The sequence below is a fragment of the Theobroma umbraticum genome, unplaced genomic scaffold (assembly GCF_002168275.2).
Source record: "Theobroma umbraticum cultivar Fairchild unplaced genomic scaffold, ASM216827v3 scaffold_44.0, whole genome shotgun sequence".
Lineage (NCBI taxonomy): Eukaryota > Viridiplantae > Streptophyta > Magnoliopsida > Malvales > Malvaceae > Theobroma > Theobroma umbraticum.
Window position 1 is genome coordinate 13460749 of NW_018397255.1, and position 12827 is coordinate 13473575.

The 12827-nt window shown below is 33.5% G+C and overlaps 1 protein-coding gene across 5 annotated transcripts; it reads right to left on the minus strand.

The window, feature by feature from the left end:
- Positions 1 to 1636: 1636 nt before the first annotated feature.
- LOC110408816 (DDT domain-containing protein) lies at positions 1637 to 11901 on the minus strand. Of its 5 annotated transcripts, none has more exons than XM_021417917.2 (11): positions 11741 to 11901; positions 10741 to 10868; positions 10193 to 10365; positions 5237 to 5670; positions 5077 to 5149; positions 4407 to 4753; positions 3792 to 4234; positions 3417 to 3585; positions 3169 to 3330; positions 3001 to 3089; positions 1637 to 2132 (listed from the first exon to the last, which is right to left on the minus strand). In XM_021417917.2, the coding sequence occupies exons 2-11, from the start codon at positions 10851 to 10853 to the stop codon at positions 1982 to 1984; spliced, it is 2154 nt and encodes a 717-aa protein (XP_021273592.1). In that variant the 5' UTR covers positions 10854 to 10868; positions 11741 to 11901; the 3' UTR covers positions 1637 to 1981. The 5 variants fall into 5 exon arrangements, with proteins under 5 accessions (XP_021273592.1, XP_021273590.1, XP_021273589.1 ...); XM_021417915.2 differs by having other exon boundaries at positions 5068 to 5149; XM_021417914.2 differs by having other exon boundaries at positions 5068 to 5149; positions 5231 to 5670; positions 10741 to 10861; positions 11741 to 11900.
- Positions 11902 to 12827: the final 926 nt, after the last annotated feature.

A 12827-nucleotide genomic window follows, 5' to 3' on the forward strand; every position in this document is an offset into this window, starting at 1 on the left:
GAAATAAATAGCATAAAGAAAATAGCAGAGCAGCTCCCTCAGAACGAAATCAGTTTTCATCATGGACATTCAGACAAGGCTGAAACTTGAAGATGAAGTTCAATCATTGAGAGCGTCAAGGAAAAGAACATTCAATAGTATCTTGCAATCTCTTGGAAGAAAGAGCTTGAGGAGAAAACAGTTTGGAAGAATGGAGTTTCAGATCTGAAACTCGGCAACTCTTTAAGGGTGAAGGCTATTCCAAAAAACCAAACAGAGAAAGAACATTACAAACATCCACGGAATGAAGGCGAGAGTTGCCACACCTTTTATAGTGCTCTACAAACCCTAACTAGCCACCGTCTTACCACAACTCCACGTTATTTCAAGTTACATTGTCACGGCTCCGTCCTAGTTTGCTTTAGGGTTTCCGGTATATATAAGTGCAATTTGAAACGGAATAAATTTGTAATTTAAATATAACATTAAATTGGTTTTTTATTAATAATTTTTTTAGACGAAATTAAGAATAAAATGACTAAAATATCTCATATTTTATTAAATTAATATTAATAATAAAAAATAATTATAAATTTTTCTGAAAATATAATTAACAATATTGACTAGAAAAATAATGAAAACAAATGCAATATAGTTAAGTGTCAAAATTTTTTAAAAAGCATAATTCTTAAATAAATCCTTAAGTATATAAAAAAAATTAACTTTAAATTTAAAATCTATATATTTTTATTACATTTAAATAAATTTTTATATTTTTATTTTTAATCAAATAAGATTTTAATTATTCATTTTTTTTTCTCGTTTTTCTTTATTTATAACCCTTTCTCACCTAAATATTTAAAAAATAAAAGAGACATCAATTTTCATGTTCTTTTCTAATCGATAACGAAAGAGTTTGATCCGACTAATAGTCATCACAACATTAATTGGATCAAATCCAACCCTTCCCCGTTACCAGCCAGTCCCTAATTGACAAGAGGCAAGGAGAAGAGAGGAGAAAAAAAAAATAGCAGGAACATAAAATAAAGAACAAAAGAGAGCAAAAATTTTTAGGACGCTTTTCTTATTTTCCAAAATATTGTAATTTGAAAAAAAAAATTATTTTTTATTTATACTTTTTAAATATAATATTAATTATTAAATTTAAAAATAAAATAAAAAAATTTAAATAAATGGATAGAATACACACTGATGTACGCATGTTTATCGTGTCTCAAAACATGTGTAGTCAATCGACACTTGGCACCAAACTTAACTAAAATGCTAACAAAAAAGAGTTAATTTAAATTTTAAAAATCAATAAATTACTTCATAAAATATAAAACCAAAATGATACGCACAGATCACAAACATAATTTACACTTAAGCTCTGTAAGTTATTTCACTTTTAAGTCAAAGCATTGGTGCCAATTTAAGTTGGGCCAAGTTAGAATTAATTTGGTTTCGAGGCTTTCTGAATTTCAATTTATTGAGCTCCCAAAATATAAAATAGAGTTTTGTCGAGAGTAAAACGAGCCCCTAGAGTCAGGTCCCTCCCGCATTTGAGAGTTTGACATGTCCAAGAGCCATCATCTAATGGTGACGGCGAGAAAGCCATGCTGCAAACAGTCATTACCTTTCCATACAAACAGAAATCTCCACCAGAAAAGCAATGAGTTGATCAGAAATTTCTACGCAGATGATAACACAATTAAAGAATGTCAAGCCGATGTCATTTACAAAATTGAGGGTCAAGCATGAGTAGATGCTTGTCAACTAATAAGAGGAATGGATCAAAAAACAGCTCCATCCCAGTTCCTCCACATCCTTCTTTGGCCAACTACAACTATCCATCCTTCCACATTCCATCAAAATGTAAGCAGGCACTTAAATCAACTTAAAATTCCTACTCTCCTGTGTTTACTTTCAAAGTGACAACTATGTAGAGCGCCTGATTTCAATTAAATGAAAGTCTGATCTCTGATATCAAACTCGAATCAAATTAATCTTCTTTCCACTTGTTCACATACCTGAGGAAAGCATTAGCAGGATTTTCCCTTGGGGGTGCACGTACACGAGTCGATCTTCGAAGCACAGCCTCTTCCAAGGCAATCTTGTGAGCCAAATCCTTTGATCTCTTTTGGAGTTCCAAGCTGCATTAGACAAAAGAAAAAAATCTAGTTTTACAACATAAATGAAGTGAAGCAGTGTAAGGAATGTCAGTATTTGTAGTTAATGTTAAACTTGTACCCAAAAATATATAGGAGAAACTGTTAAAAGTATTATAGGTCTGAGCACACAAAGGAGTTATATCTTTCTTCATTGGAATTTTACTTATTGCCAATTGCAGCATCACACTGCCGCCATGTCAATGGTGCACAATTCTAGAAGGCTTGCAAGGATCGAGCACAAGTCAACAATCCCTTAATGAATGTGACAGCTGAAATCAAATGATAGCATCATACCACTTACAAAATAGCTGCTCTAGAGTATCAGTCTCTTAATTATCGCCATTTGATAGCAAACAGTTCAATGAACTGCTGAAAGTTTACAATTTATGCATCATCTATTCATTTAATTCTAAAAGAAACCAACTTAGTATCATAAAAAACATGCATGTTGTTATGATCCTAATATTTATAGGATCTGCATATAAGATAAGCTTAGATGAAGGACTGAGTCAGGGGATATAGTGCCATGAGCGCATGTCCATGTTTAATGAAGATAACAATAGCATAGACATAACAATATAATAGAATGACAGAAACAAAGTTATACTTGTGCCCAAAGGTTAAAAACCAAAGTTCACAATCAAAAAACAAACAGTTAAAATAGTGATAATAACAAAGTTTCAGGCCTCATCATTAATATATAAAGAAATGGGCCAGTAGTTTTGAGGGGAAGAAATGATAATAAAACCAAAGAGCAATAGCAACATAAAATAGTTTCTAAAACAGGGTAAATGTATTAAAGGAGTTCAAGTCCATTTGCTCTACAAGGACAACTAGATGACTCTCTCACCATATCTTGCCGTAGAATTTTTCCAGCTGAATCTGAAGAGCTCTCTCTCTCTCACCCTTACGGTTCAGCGAGCGTATCAGTGCATCAACCTGTCCATTAAATATTGGTTAAAACTTAGGGAAGCATTCAAAAAGAATAGCATGTATAGAACTCATTCAAATATGATACCTCTTCCTTGGTACTATAATAGCCCCACTGCTTGGTATCAGAAATCTCAATAAATATCCTCCCATCTCGCCTAAACCACCAATACCTGTTATAGTCCCTGTCTTTACCTAAGGGACTAGTTCGAATGCTTCGTTTCTCCATCTCACGTTCAAAATATTCCCTCTGTTATATAAATAATATTAACGAAAGAAAAACAAAGCAAAACATAAAAAATCACATCAAATAAGGAGTAAGGAGATAGACTGAACCCTCTGTTGCCTCTTTTCTTTACTCTTCCTCTCCTCTGCTTCCTTTTTATCACCACTTAGCTGTTTCTGTGCTTCCTTCTCACATGAATTTGTTACATTTTCTGCTAGGACTTTTGGATCCACATTTTGCTTTTCCTCTGTTTTCATTGATGGACAGTCTAATTGCCTCCTGCCACAGTTAAAAAAGAAAAAAACTTTTTCTTCAAACTAAACGTAACTTAGTGATGCACCTGACCATTGGGCTCAATGGTACGTGCATGAACCCCCTGCTCAAGAACGAGCCTTGAGTCCCCCCTTTACCCCAAAACTGTTCTTGATGAAAAGGATTAACTTCTTAGTAATAAATCCATGTATATTGAAATGAGCAATCCACACCTATCATAAAATGTATTGCTTTGCTGAGAGGAAATAACCTCTTCCACCATATCTCCTGTCTCTATGATGGGATTTCCATTTTCTGCAATGTGCGGATTGCTTCCTGTGCTCTCCAGACTATTTTCCTTCACTAATCCATCAGCACCAGATTCACCTTTCAACTGTTCTTTTTCTTCTCTTCTCTTTCTAGCATATTCCAAAGCTTCCCCTCGTCGTATGGCTCCAAGCATCTGTCGCTGTTCAATATGCTCATCCAACTTCCCCCTAATAAGATCTGTTTCAAGGGCATGACTAACCAATTCACGCAAGACCCATAATTTAGCATTAGCATCCAGAAGGCCATAATGCCCCCGCTTTATAGTGGTCATAGAAGAGCTTAATTCAGTAATGTTGATCATTTCCAAGAAATCACAGACATAATCTGTCCACGTGATGAGTGAAATCTGAAATAAAAGTAGTCAGAAGACAAACATCCAGCATCATCATAACGAGGCATGAGCAAGGGAAGTTCCACATGGGAGGAAAATAAAGAAATTTTCAAGCTGCAAAGGAAAAACAAGTTCATGTGGGCGCAGGTATTAAATGCAAAATAAATTTCAGCAGTGAAATTCTGACCTTAGGCTTTCGCTTTCTCTTCTGTAAAGCGAATGAATATTCACTGTCATCTTTTATAAGCAACCGAAGAAGAGCTGAATGTGTTTCAGCGATGAGAACCAAATTACTATCCTTGTGACAAATAGCATTTTCAAAATCTTCAAGAGAGAATGGCCATAAATGCAGTAGCCTACTAAATGAAGAACAAAAATCCCAAACCATCAAAAGATCACCAACGCAATCCATCGGAACATTGAAATCCCTTGACGGAAAAGGGCGATCAGTAAAAAGTGGATCATCTGGACCAGGCTGCACCAGAAGGTCATCAATGGGATATTTGACAGGTTCTTCCTTAGGCTGATTATTTTCTGTAAATTGAAGTTAGAATCAAGAATCAGAACAACTGAAAAACAGCACAGTGGGACTCAAATGCCTGACGAAAGCAGGTATAATTCTTGCCAAACCCCCAAACCCGAAACCTCCACCTCCAAACCCCTCCCCCTAAGAGAGAGAGAGAGAACCCACAAGAAGAAGAAGTAAAAGCAAGAGGAAAAAAACACAAACAGAATAATTGAAAATCCTAGAGCAATTATCTCCATAACTTAATACAAGATACTTTGAAAAGAGCAATCATGTTTAACTTGCACTAAAAATAGCTTTAAATTGTAAAACTTTGACCTACCTTCCTTACCGTTCTTCACTGCATCAGACGTCCCAGTTTCTACTTTCTTCCTTTTGGATTTCCCAGATTCGTCATTTACTTCCTGGATATCAAAAAGTATGAGCTAAACATATTATCATAAAATGACATTCGTAAACTGATTACCATAAACCTGTAAAATTACCCCAACATTTTTTCCATCTCCATTTTTCCTTTTCTTCATTTTGGCAACAAGCTGTCCATCTTTAAAGAAAAATCTGCTACGCAACTCCTGTGGAGGGTCAGTTGAGATACCATGTTTCTGTGCTAGTTTCTCATGAATCACCCAAGGAATACTTCGGCATGTGGACTCCCGAATAAAAGACTTCAAAATATTTCTGCTAAAGGGTGTTTTCTTCCATACCAGATCTTCTCCAAGTACTATTGAATTTTCTGTTATTTTCCTAGTTTTGTTAATCCATGCCACCTCATATTGTATTTTTTCGACACCATTCTCCACAAGTTTTAACACTTTGCATGGATACAGACTACCATCCTTCCGTCCATACAAATTAGCACCCACAAACAAATCCTTCTGCAACTTTTTAGCTATTGCATCAGCAAGATCTCTCAATGACAGCATACCTGCCAAAAGCCACAGGTTATTAAATAGTGTTGCACAAGCATAGCGAACTCAAGGTTAAGGGAAAACTGGAAATGAGGACTAAAAAATAAAGAGGGATGGACAACACCAAAAAGTAAAAATACAAACAGAAGCACAATTTCAGAAAGCTAAAAGAAAGTTTTGTAACAGCTACGCATAAAGCTCTTTCTTTCCTTTTTCCCCTTTTATGACAGCCAAATATTTTCCTGCTCTCCCCAACATAAAATTAAGACCCCCTACACATTCATGACATGTCCACAATCATCTCATAAGCTCTGGATTACTTTTAGTACCATTCATTCACAAGCCTCTAACACTCAGTTTATTTCAGTACTGATAATGTTATGGGCACATACAAAATATCCAGCAATAAAGGATGCAAATCATGTGTATATACCCTAAATCATGTATAGAGAATATATCTATAGATCCTGTGTAAGAGAATTGTCTAATCCAAAAATCATTAAAAATTCAATAAAGACAGGATAATAAAAAATGAATCAAGGAAAATCCATTCCCATAGTTTTATTGCTGCATTTTGCCATTGATGAGAAGCTTGTAAAAGGCAAAAGATATTTGGTTGTACTACATGCCATCGATCTAGTTCTTATCACTCATAATAGTCCAGTGCTTATTTGAAACTTCCACAAATTAATAGAATATGACCAACCAAAGATGTCTCACAGATTATCAGCTTTATATATCTACTGTTTTAAAATTATGGTGCAGTATTTTAAATTCAGTGCAGTACATCAGATCCTCCTCACCTGAAATGTAATAGCAGCCCCAACAAGTTATCTCATACCTTTTATGAATGATACAACATTTGCTTCATAACAACCATTATCAAATCCTGTGTCTTTCTATTCCACCCTTTTCTATCTTCTGGGACATAAGATGATAGACACAACCCAAGCTAAAATTCCATTTGAAAAAAGTCAATAAAAAGAAGACATGGAGGCATCAGAACCATTAGCCCCTTTCAAAAGCAAATTAAGCATCCACTGAAGATGAAATTACAACACGGTGCCATACAACCCATTTAATTGAAATCCAGTGCTCTGATATCATAACCAGAAGACTATAAGCAATTTTAGCAATTATGGCAGTTGAGTAATTTTACACAGTTGAGTTTTTCTAGGTGATTGGTTATAAGTCTAGTAAACACTGTATTTATTTATTACTTAGGAATTTTAGTTAGGGATTTTTCCTTATTATAGTTAGCCTTTGAATTAACCTCACTCTAACCAAGTCTTGATGAAAACAATCAGAGGAGAATGTTGATGCTCAATTTGAATATTTCTACAGAAACCTCCCAAAAATAAACTCATTCAGAGGGGTAGGGGTTAAGAAATTGATGAGTTAAATTGGTTCTGGATCTACACTACCTTAGAGGAATCATTCAGTGCACAGAGAAGGAATGCAAAGGAGGAATCATTCGGTTTACTGATTTAAAAGGCCTACCGTGTACCCATCTCTTATGAGTGCTTGGATGGGGCTTTTTCAAAGAGATTCCATTTCAAATGTGAGTTTTAATTTCATTCTTTACATACACCATACACCATTTGCCAAGTTAAATCGTGAACTTAATAAATAGCCTGCATTTGCACAGTTTATCATGAAGGGCTTCAAATTCAAACTTTAAATACAGCCTATACAGACAAATTTCATAATACACTTTGCTTTCTTTCCACATCACAACTGTTCGCCTTCTCTTGATCTATGGCTCTCCTCTCAACCACCGTCTCTCCCATCACCATGTCCACCCTCACAAACACACATACTCTCTCTCTCTCTCTCTCTCTCTCTCAGACTTTATTTTATATTTTTCTAGATTGATTGTAATTTTTTTGAAATATTTAGGCTACTTTTTGTTTATTTTATATTAATTAGTACTTCACTTAATTTCCAAGTATTAGCTTATAGTTATATTAGGTATTTTGCATTTTATTAGGGTTTAGGGATTAGCTTATAAATATCCAAATTATTTTAGTTTCGATTAGGTTTAGGGTGATGAATATTGAAGGTTTTGAGATATTCAATATTAAGATTTTCTCCCTCTATTGATTCTTTTATAGTTTTCTCCCCAAGTTCTTCTATTTGTCCCCCAATTTCCCCTGCTTCTCCCTAATTGCTTCTCTCTATTTCTGATTTTCCCTCTAAGTTTTTATTATCATATATTTTCCCCAACTTGTTCTTCATCACTGCCTTTCTTCTCATGGTTTTATGATTTTTTGTCTTTAGAATCAATTTTGATGCTTGCAATCATGAAGTGTCATCAATTTGTGTCTTCATGATGCCAACAAAAACGATTTTGTTTTCCATTTGTTGATAATGGTATCAGGTTTTCAAGTTTTTACTTTGGGTTCTCTTTTATGGTTTCAGAACTGATGCATTTTAAAATGCAAGCACTTCATAATCCCTCATAATTTTCAAACCCCAGAGATTAAGGACTTACTCTCTTCTTTTTCTTCTTATTCTTCTTTCTCTCATTTTCTTTCCATTTAATAACTTTTATCCAACTTGATTTACCTTGAAAATCCTAATTTAAAATCCCAAACTTTGGTTTCAACCCTTAAGCCCAAAATGCCAACAAATAGGAAAAAAGACCCTTGTTAACTTTCAAAGTTTTGGTATGTAAGCAAGAACATTGTAATTCTATTTTACAGTATTTAGCTATTTGCAAACGGACAACAAAACAAAAGCTCCTATGCTAAGCCACAGTATGTGTGAAACTCACAATAGTTTGCAGTTTAAGGTGCTGGTATCGCTGAAAGGAAAGAAACATTTTCTACCATCTAGCTAAACTGGAACTTTGAACAAAAACATCATGCTTTAATTTAGTTTTTATGCAAAGTAGAATGAATAAAGTTAATATCACGAAGCCAGCCACAACTTTGAAATATTTTTCTAAGACAGTTCTAAAGAAAAATATAGAACACCACTAAAGCATTTAATCCTACCATCTCTTTAACACGAATTCAGGTTCACAAAACCTTTGAACAAAATCCCAAGCTCTCCAACTAAGCTCAAAAAAGTGCCACTCCCTCCACCCCACCCCCCTGCCCCTCCCCTGCCCACAAAAAAAAACCACTGAAGACCCTTCTCTCAACTGTTAATAACCAGACAATCATGAAACTTTCTATTACCATCCCACACACTCAAAAAAACAAAAAGGCATTTTCCAATTTTACTTCTCATCAGAACTTCATTTTTGAACTGCACTGCCATAGCCATTGTTCTCTTTATAAAAGCTTCTAACATCTTAATCGAATCCTTAAACTCCTATTGGTTGTTAGAACTCAAATGTAATTTGTTAAATTATTTTGCAAATCATATACAAATGAACAAGCATAGACATTAAGAATCTAAGAGACAAAAAACATACAGATAATGACTTGGATAACAAAACTGAATTAGTGTTTAAATGTTTACAAGACAAAGAAACAAGGGCATACAGAAAAATAAAAGAACAACAAACCAAAAAAAAAGGAAATACATGAATCGGTACCAAATGCATTTTTAAAACATGCAGCCACATTTCTCTGTATCAATGTTTGAAACAATAATTAGAAAAGAAAGGACAACAAAAAATGCTACCAACATCACTCCCCAAACATTGTAGTCGTTAATTCAAGTAATTAGAACCACTATTTTGCAATGATAATCGTATAAAAGAAAACCCATAAAAGAGTAAAAACTAATAGCACTCTAATATCATTTATCAACTAGCAAGGCTTTATGAAGAGAGTTTAAAATATAAGAAAGCAACAAAATTTTACCCAACATTGAACTCATATACCTTTTATTATTTAGACAAAACTCACAAGAAACAACAAATGTCCACAGATATATCAAAATTTCAAGAAATATATGCAACAATTCATCGGATCACCAATTACTAATAGCTCAAATTTAAGAGTCACACACCATTTCAAAGCCTGCATTTTGAAATGTCAAGGTTTAAAACAACTAGGATATTAAAATGAGAAACATTCTAAAAACTATATCTGGTAAAATCTAAAAATTTCCGGGCCGGATTGATATTACAATGAAATCCATTAGTAAAAACTTATCTATACAGCATATCCAAACAAATCCACAGAAGATGCATTCTGGTATGGATACAACTACTTGTCCCTAAAAGATTGCCAAGTTGATTGCTGGGATCACTAGATGTCAAACCCATTTCACCTATGTGCTAAGGGGCCCAGGACTTCAATCAACTATGTGCTACCAATACAATCCAATTAAGTTGTAAAACACGTTAAAAAAATCTGAATGGTTCAGGACTTAGATGTAACTCCAGAATCATCTATGTATACCTCCAATTCCATGAATCTATTATTTAATTCACTAGAGGAGTATATTAAATATCATTTTACTGTATAATATCCGCTGCCATCAGTGACCTCATGTCCAAACTAAAAAATGAAAAACGAAAAGAAAAAATAAAAAGAACTACTAAAGCTTCAGTGAGGAAAGTGGTTGATTAGTTCTTACTAAATTGGATAATACACAATGCAGGTGCCACTAGCTCATTGGGTAGCTCTTGAACCTTTTGAGTCGCATGTTTTTCTGACACCAAAGCCTCTTCATAAGTCATGTTAGATTTTCCAGTATATTTGCACATCCAAACTCTCTGACGATAAAAATTTATCCGGTTCAGATACTCTCTGATCCATGTTAAGGAAACAAACATGCAATAACATCCCATTTGGCAGCTGACTAGCTTGGTAAAAAAAAACTTCAGAGGAAAAAAAAAGCAATATGTTTATCTTTAGTAAGTTTCTGGTCATTTAAAAAGAGAAAGCCTCCAGTCTTTATAAAGTACATACAGATAGAGTGGCGAGGCGTTAAGGAATCTAATAGAATTCACAAAGAAAAACTCAAAAGACATGATATATTTTTTTTCTTCTCAGTTGGGTAACACAGGAAGATTCAAACACTTTAAACTATGATTAGTTTTGCAAAAACCAGACACAGGATATTATAAAAACCAAGAAACAATAATAATGATAATTAATTTGAAGTACTTGAACTTAGGATACTGATAATCCTGAAAGATCTCTTTCGTGAATCGAACTTGGTATACAAGAGCATAGGGTTCCAAATCCTTTGGTGGCTCTGCTAAACCAAAAGGCTTCCTCTTGAAGAGAGGCATATTTCAAACTGCCTCCTGCGACAAATGCACCAAGAACTCATTATAGTAGATAAATGAGTGACTGTTGCCAAAGTAAACTGACATTCATGCACAATGCAGAAAAAATAACAGTCAACAAGATTTCTACTTTTCTCCATGGTAAAGTACTTACCCTTAGATACAAAACAAATTTAGAATATGGTAAGTCCTAACCCTTTACCAAACACCCACAAATAATTTCAAACTAAAATGTATCTTATTGTTTCGAAATAATTAAATGAAAAGGCTTCAGCAATGTTGCTCTCAAAATTTTCTTTAAAAAATAACAATAATAAAAAGAAGAAAATGTTGTGAATCAGAATCTTCTATAATAACTAACAAAAGAAGAAATAAACATTGTTAATGATTTTGAATTACAAGCAATGCGGTATGATGATGGAAATATATCCCTGTAACTGCTAAGCCTTCAACTAAGTACCAAAATATTGCTCCATTTTTAATTGAAAACCAAAAACTTGGTTCAATTTCAGCTTTCTTTCATTCCTTTCTCTCAGAATCCAAACAGAACCATAAGAGAAAGCAAAAATACCCAACAACTTAAAAGTCAGAAACCCTAAGACTTACACCTCACAGATTTAAAAAAATTAAAAGTATTCAATGGGCAAAAACACGAAGAAAGATATTACTTACCAAACAATGTAATCCGATGAGAAAATACGCATTAAAAATCGATGAATCCCCAATCAAATCCAAAAGAAAAAATCGAAGAAAAAACAACCAAATCGCCCAGAATAGAACAAAAACTCAGATTCCCGCCACAACAAAAAATAAATAAATAGTAAAAAAATATTGCGTGCAAAAATCAGTCGAAAATAACAAAGATAACGTTAAAGATTGAGGACTCTTACAGGGAATGTAGTAAGCAATGCGGTCACCCGCTTTGAGTTTCTTGCGGGGTTTTTTTCTTTTTTTTTTTTTGGTTTATTTTTAATTCTTCGAAAGAGAAAAGTAAGTTCTCACGTTTTCCCTTGCTACTGCCTCTCCCCGTCAGAGCCGTCCCTCGTCGTGGGAAATATATATATATATATATATATATATATATATGTATATATAGTGTTACTAATACGCCCCGGTACGCGGGGATCCATTTTCTTTTTTTTTTGTTATTTCACTGTTTATGTATCCCAGTTATGATACGACGAATTTGTTTCCTTGAAGTTATCACATAATTTTAACGATTCATTAATTTTATAATTATAAATCTTCAACTCGAATTAGATTTTATTTATTTAAAATATCTTAAATAATTTTTATTTATTTATTATGAGTTAGAATTTTATAATTACATTTAAACCCTATCAAAATTCTACAACAACTCTTTCATGAAATCAAATTTATAAAATCAAAATTTTATCTTTTTATATAATTAATTAAGTATTCATTTTAAAATCTATCATTTATCAAATTTTTTATTTTCGATTCAACCTGCTGTTTTGTTAACTTCCTTTTCACCCTTAGATGAAAATTCCTTCCAATGTACTCACCCACAAACTTTTTTATGTCAGAATTGGCTGTATAAATGGAGTTTAGAGGATCGGTTCATGGACAGCCTATGACAACCACACATAATAAGAATTCTCATTGTATTTCATTTGACATGTGATTATATGATTATATAATAATAGAAATTCCTCATGACATTTAAATTCTACATAATATTTAAAATGATAAAATAAATTTTAAGATGTACATGGCATATTTTAGAATTAGATCAATCCTAATATCATCATAGTTCTATTAGGCATTTTACCTCAACATGATAGTTAGCGTTTGGACTAAATAGTGTTATGCTGTTAAGCCACTGTTTAAGAATTTTATCAAGATGTGCCCACTTGGATCTAGGCCCAAAAGCCTTAGACTAGCACCGGCATAGATCAGGCTTCTTGGAATTCTTTTAAAACAAATGTTTGCTTAATTCTCTTTAAAGTACATGTA

Bases quoted from the DNA above. Each gene is read 5' to 3' on its own strand.
- LOC110408816 (XM_021417914.2), bottom strand. From the start codon at position 10,853: ATGCCTCTCTTCAAGAGGAAGCCTTTTGGTTTAGCAGAGCCACCAAAG. The intron at 5,671-10,192 runs GTAAGAACTAAT...GGCTTTTGGCAG, and splicing joins ATTGTGTATTATCCAATTTA to GTATGCTGTCATTGAGAGAT. The intron at 3,090-3,168 runs GTATCATATTTG...TTTAATGGACAG, and splicing joins ATTATAGTACCAAGGAAGAG to GTTGATGCACTGATACGCTC.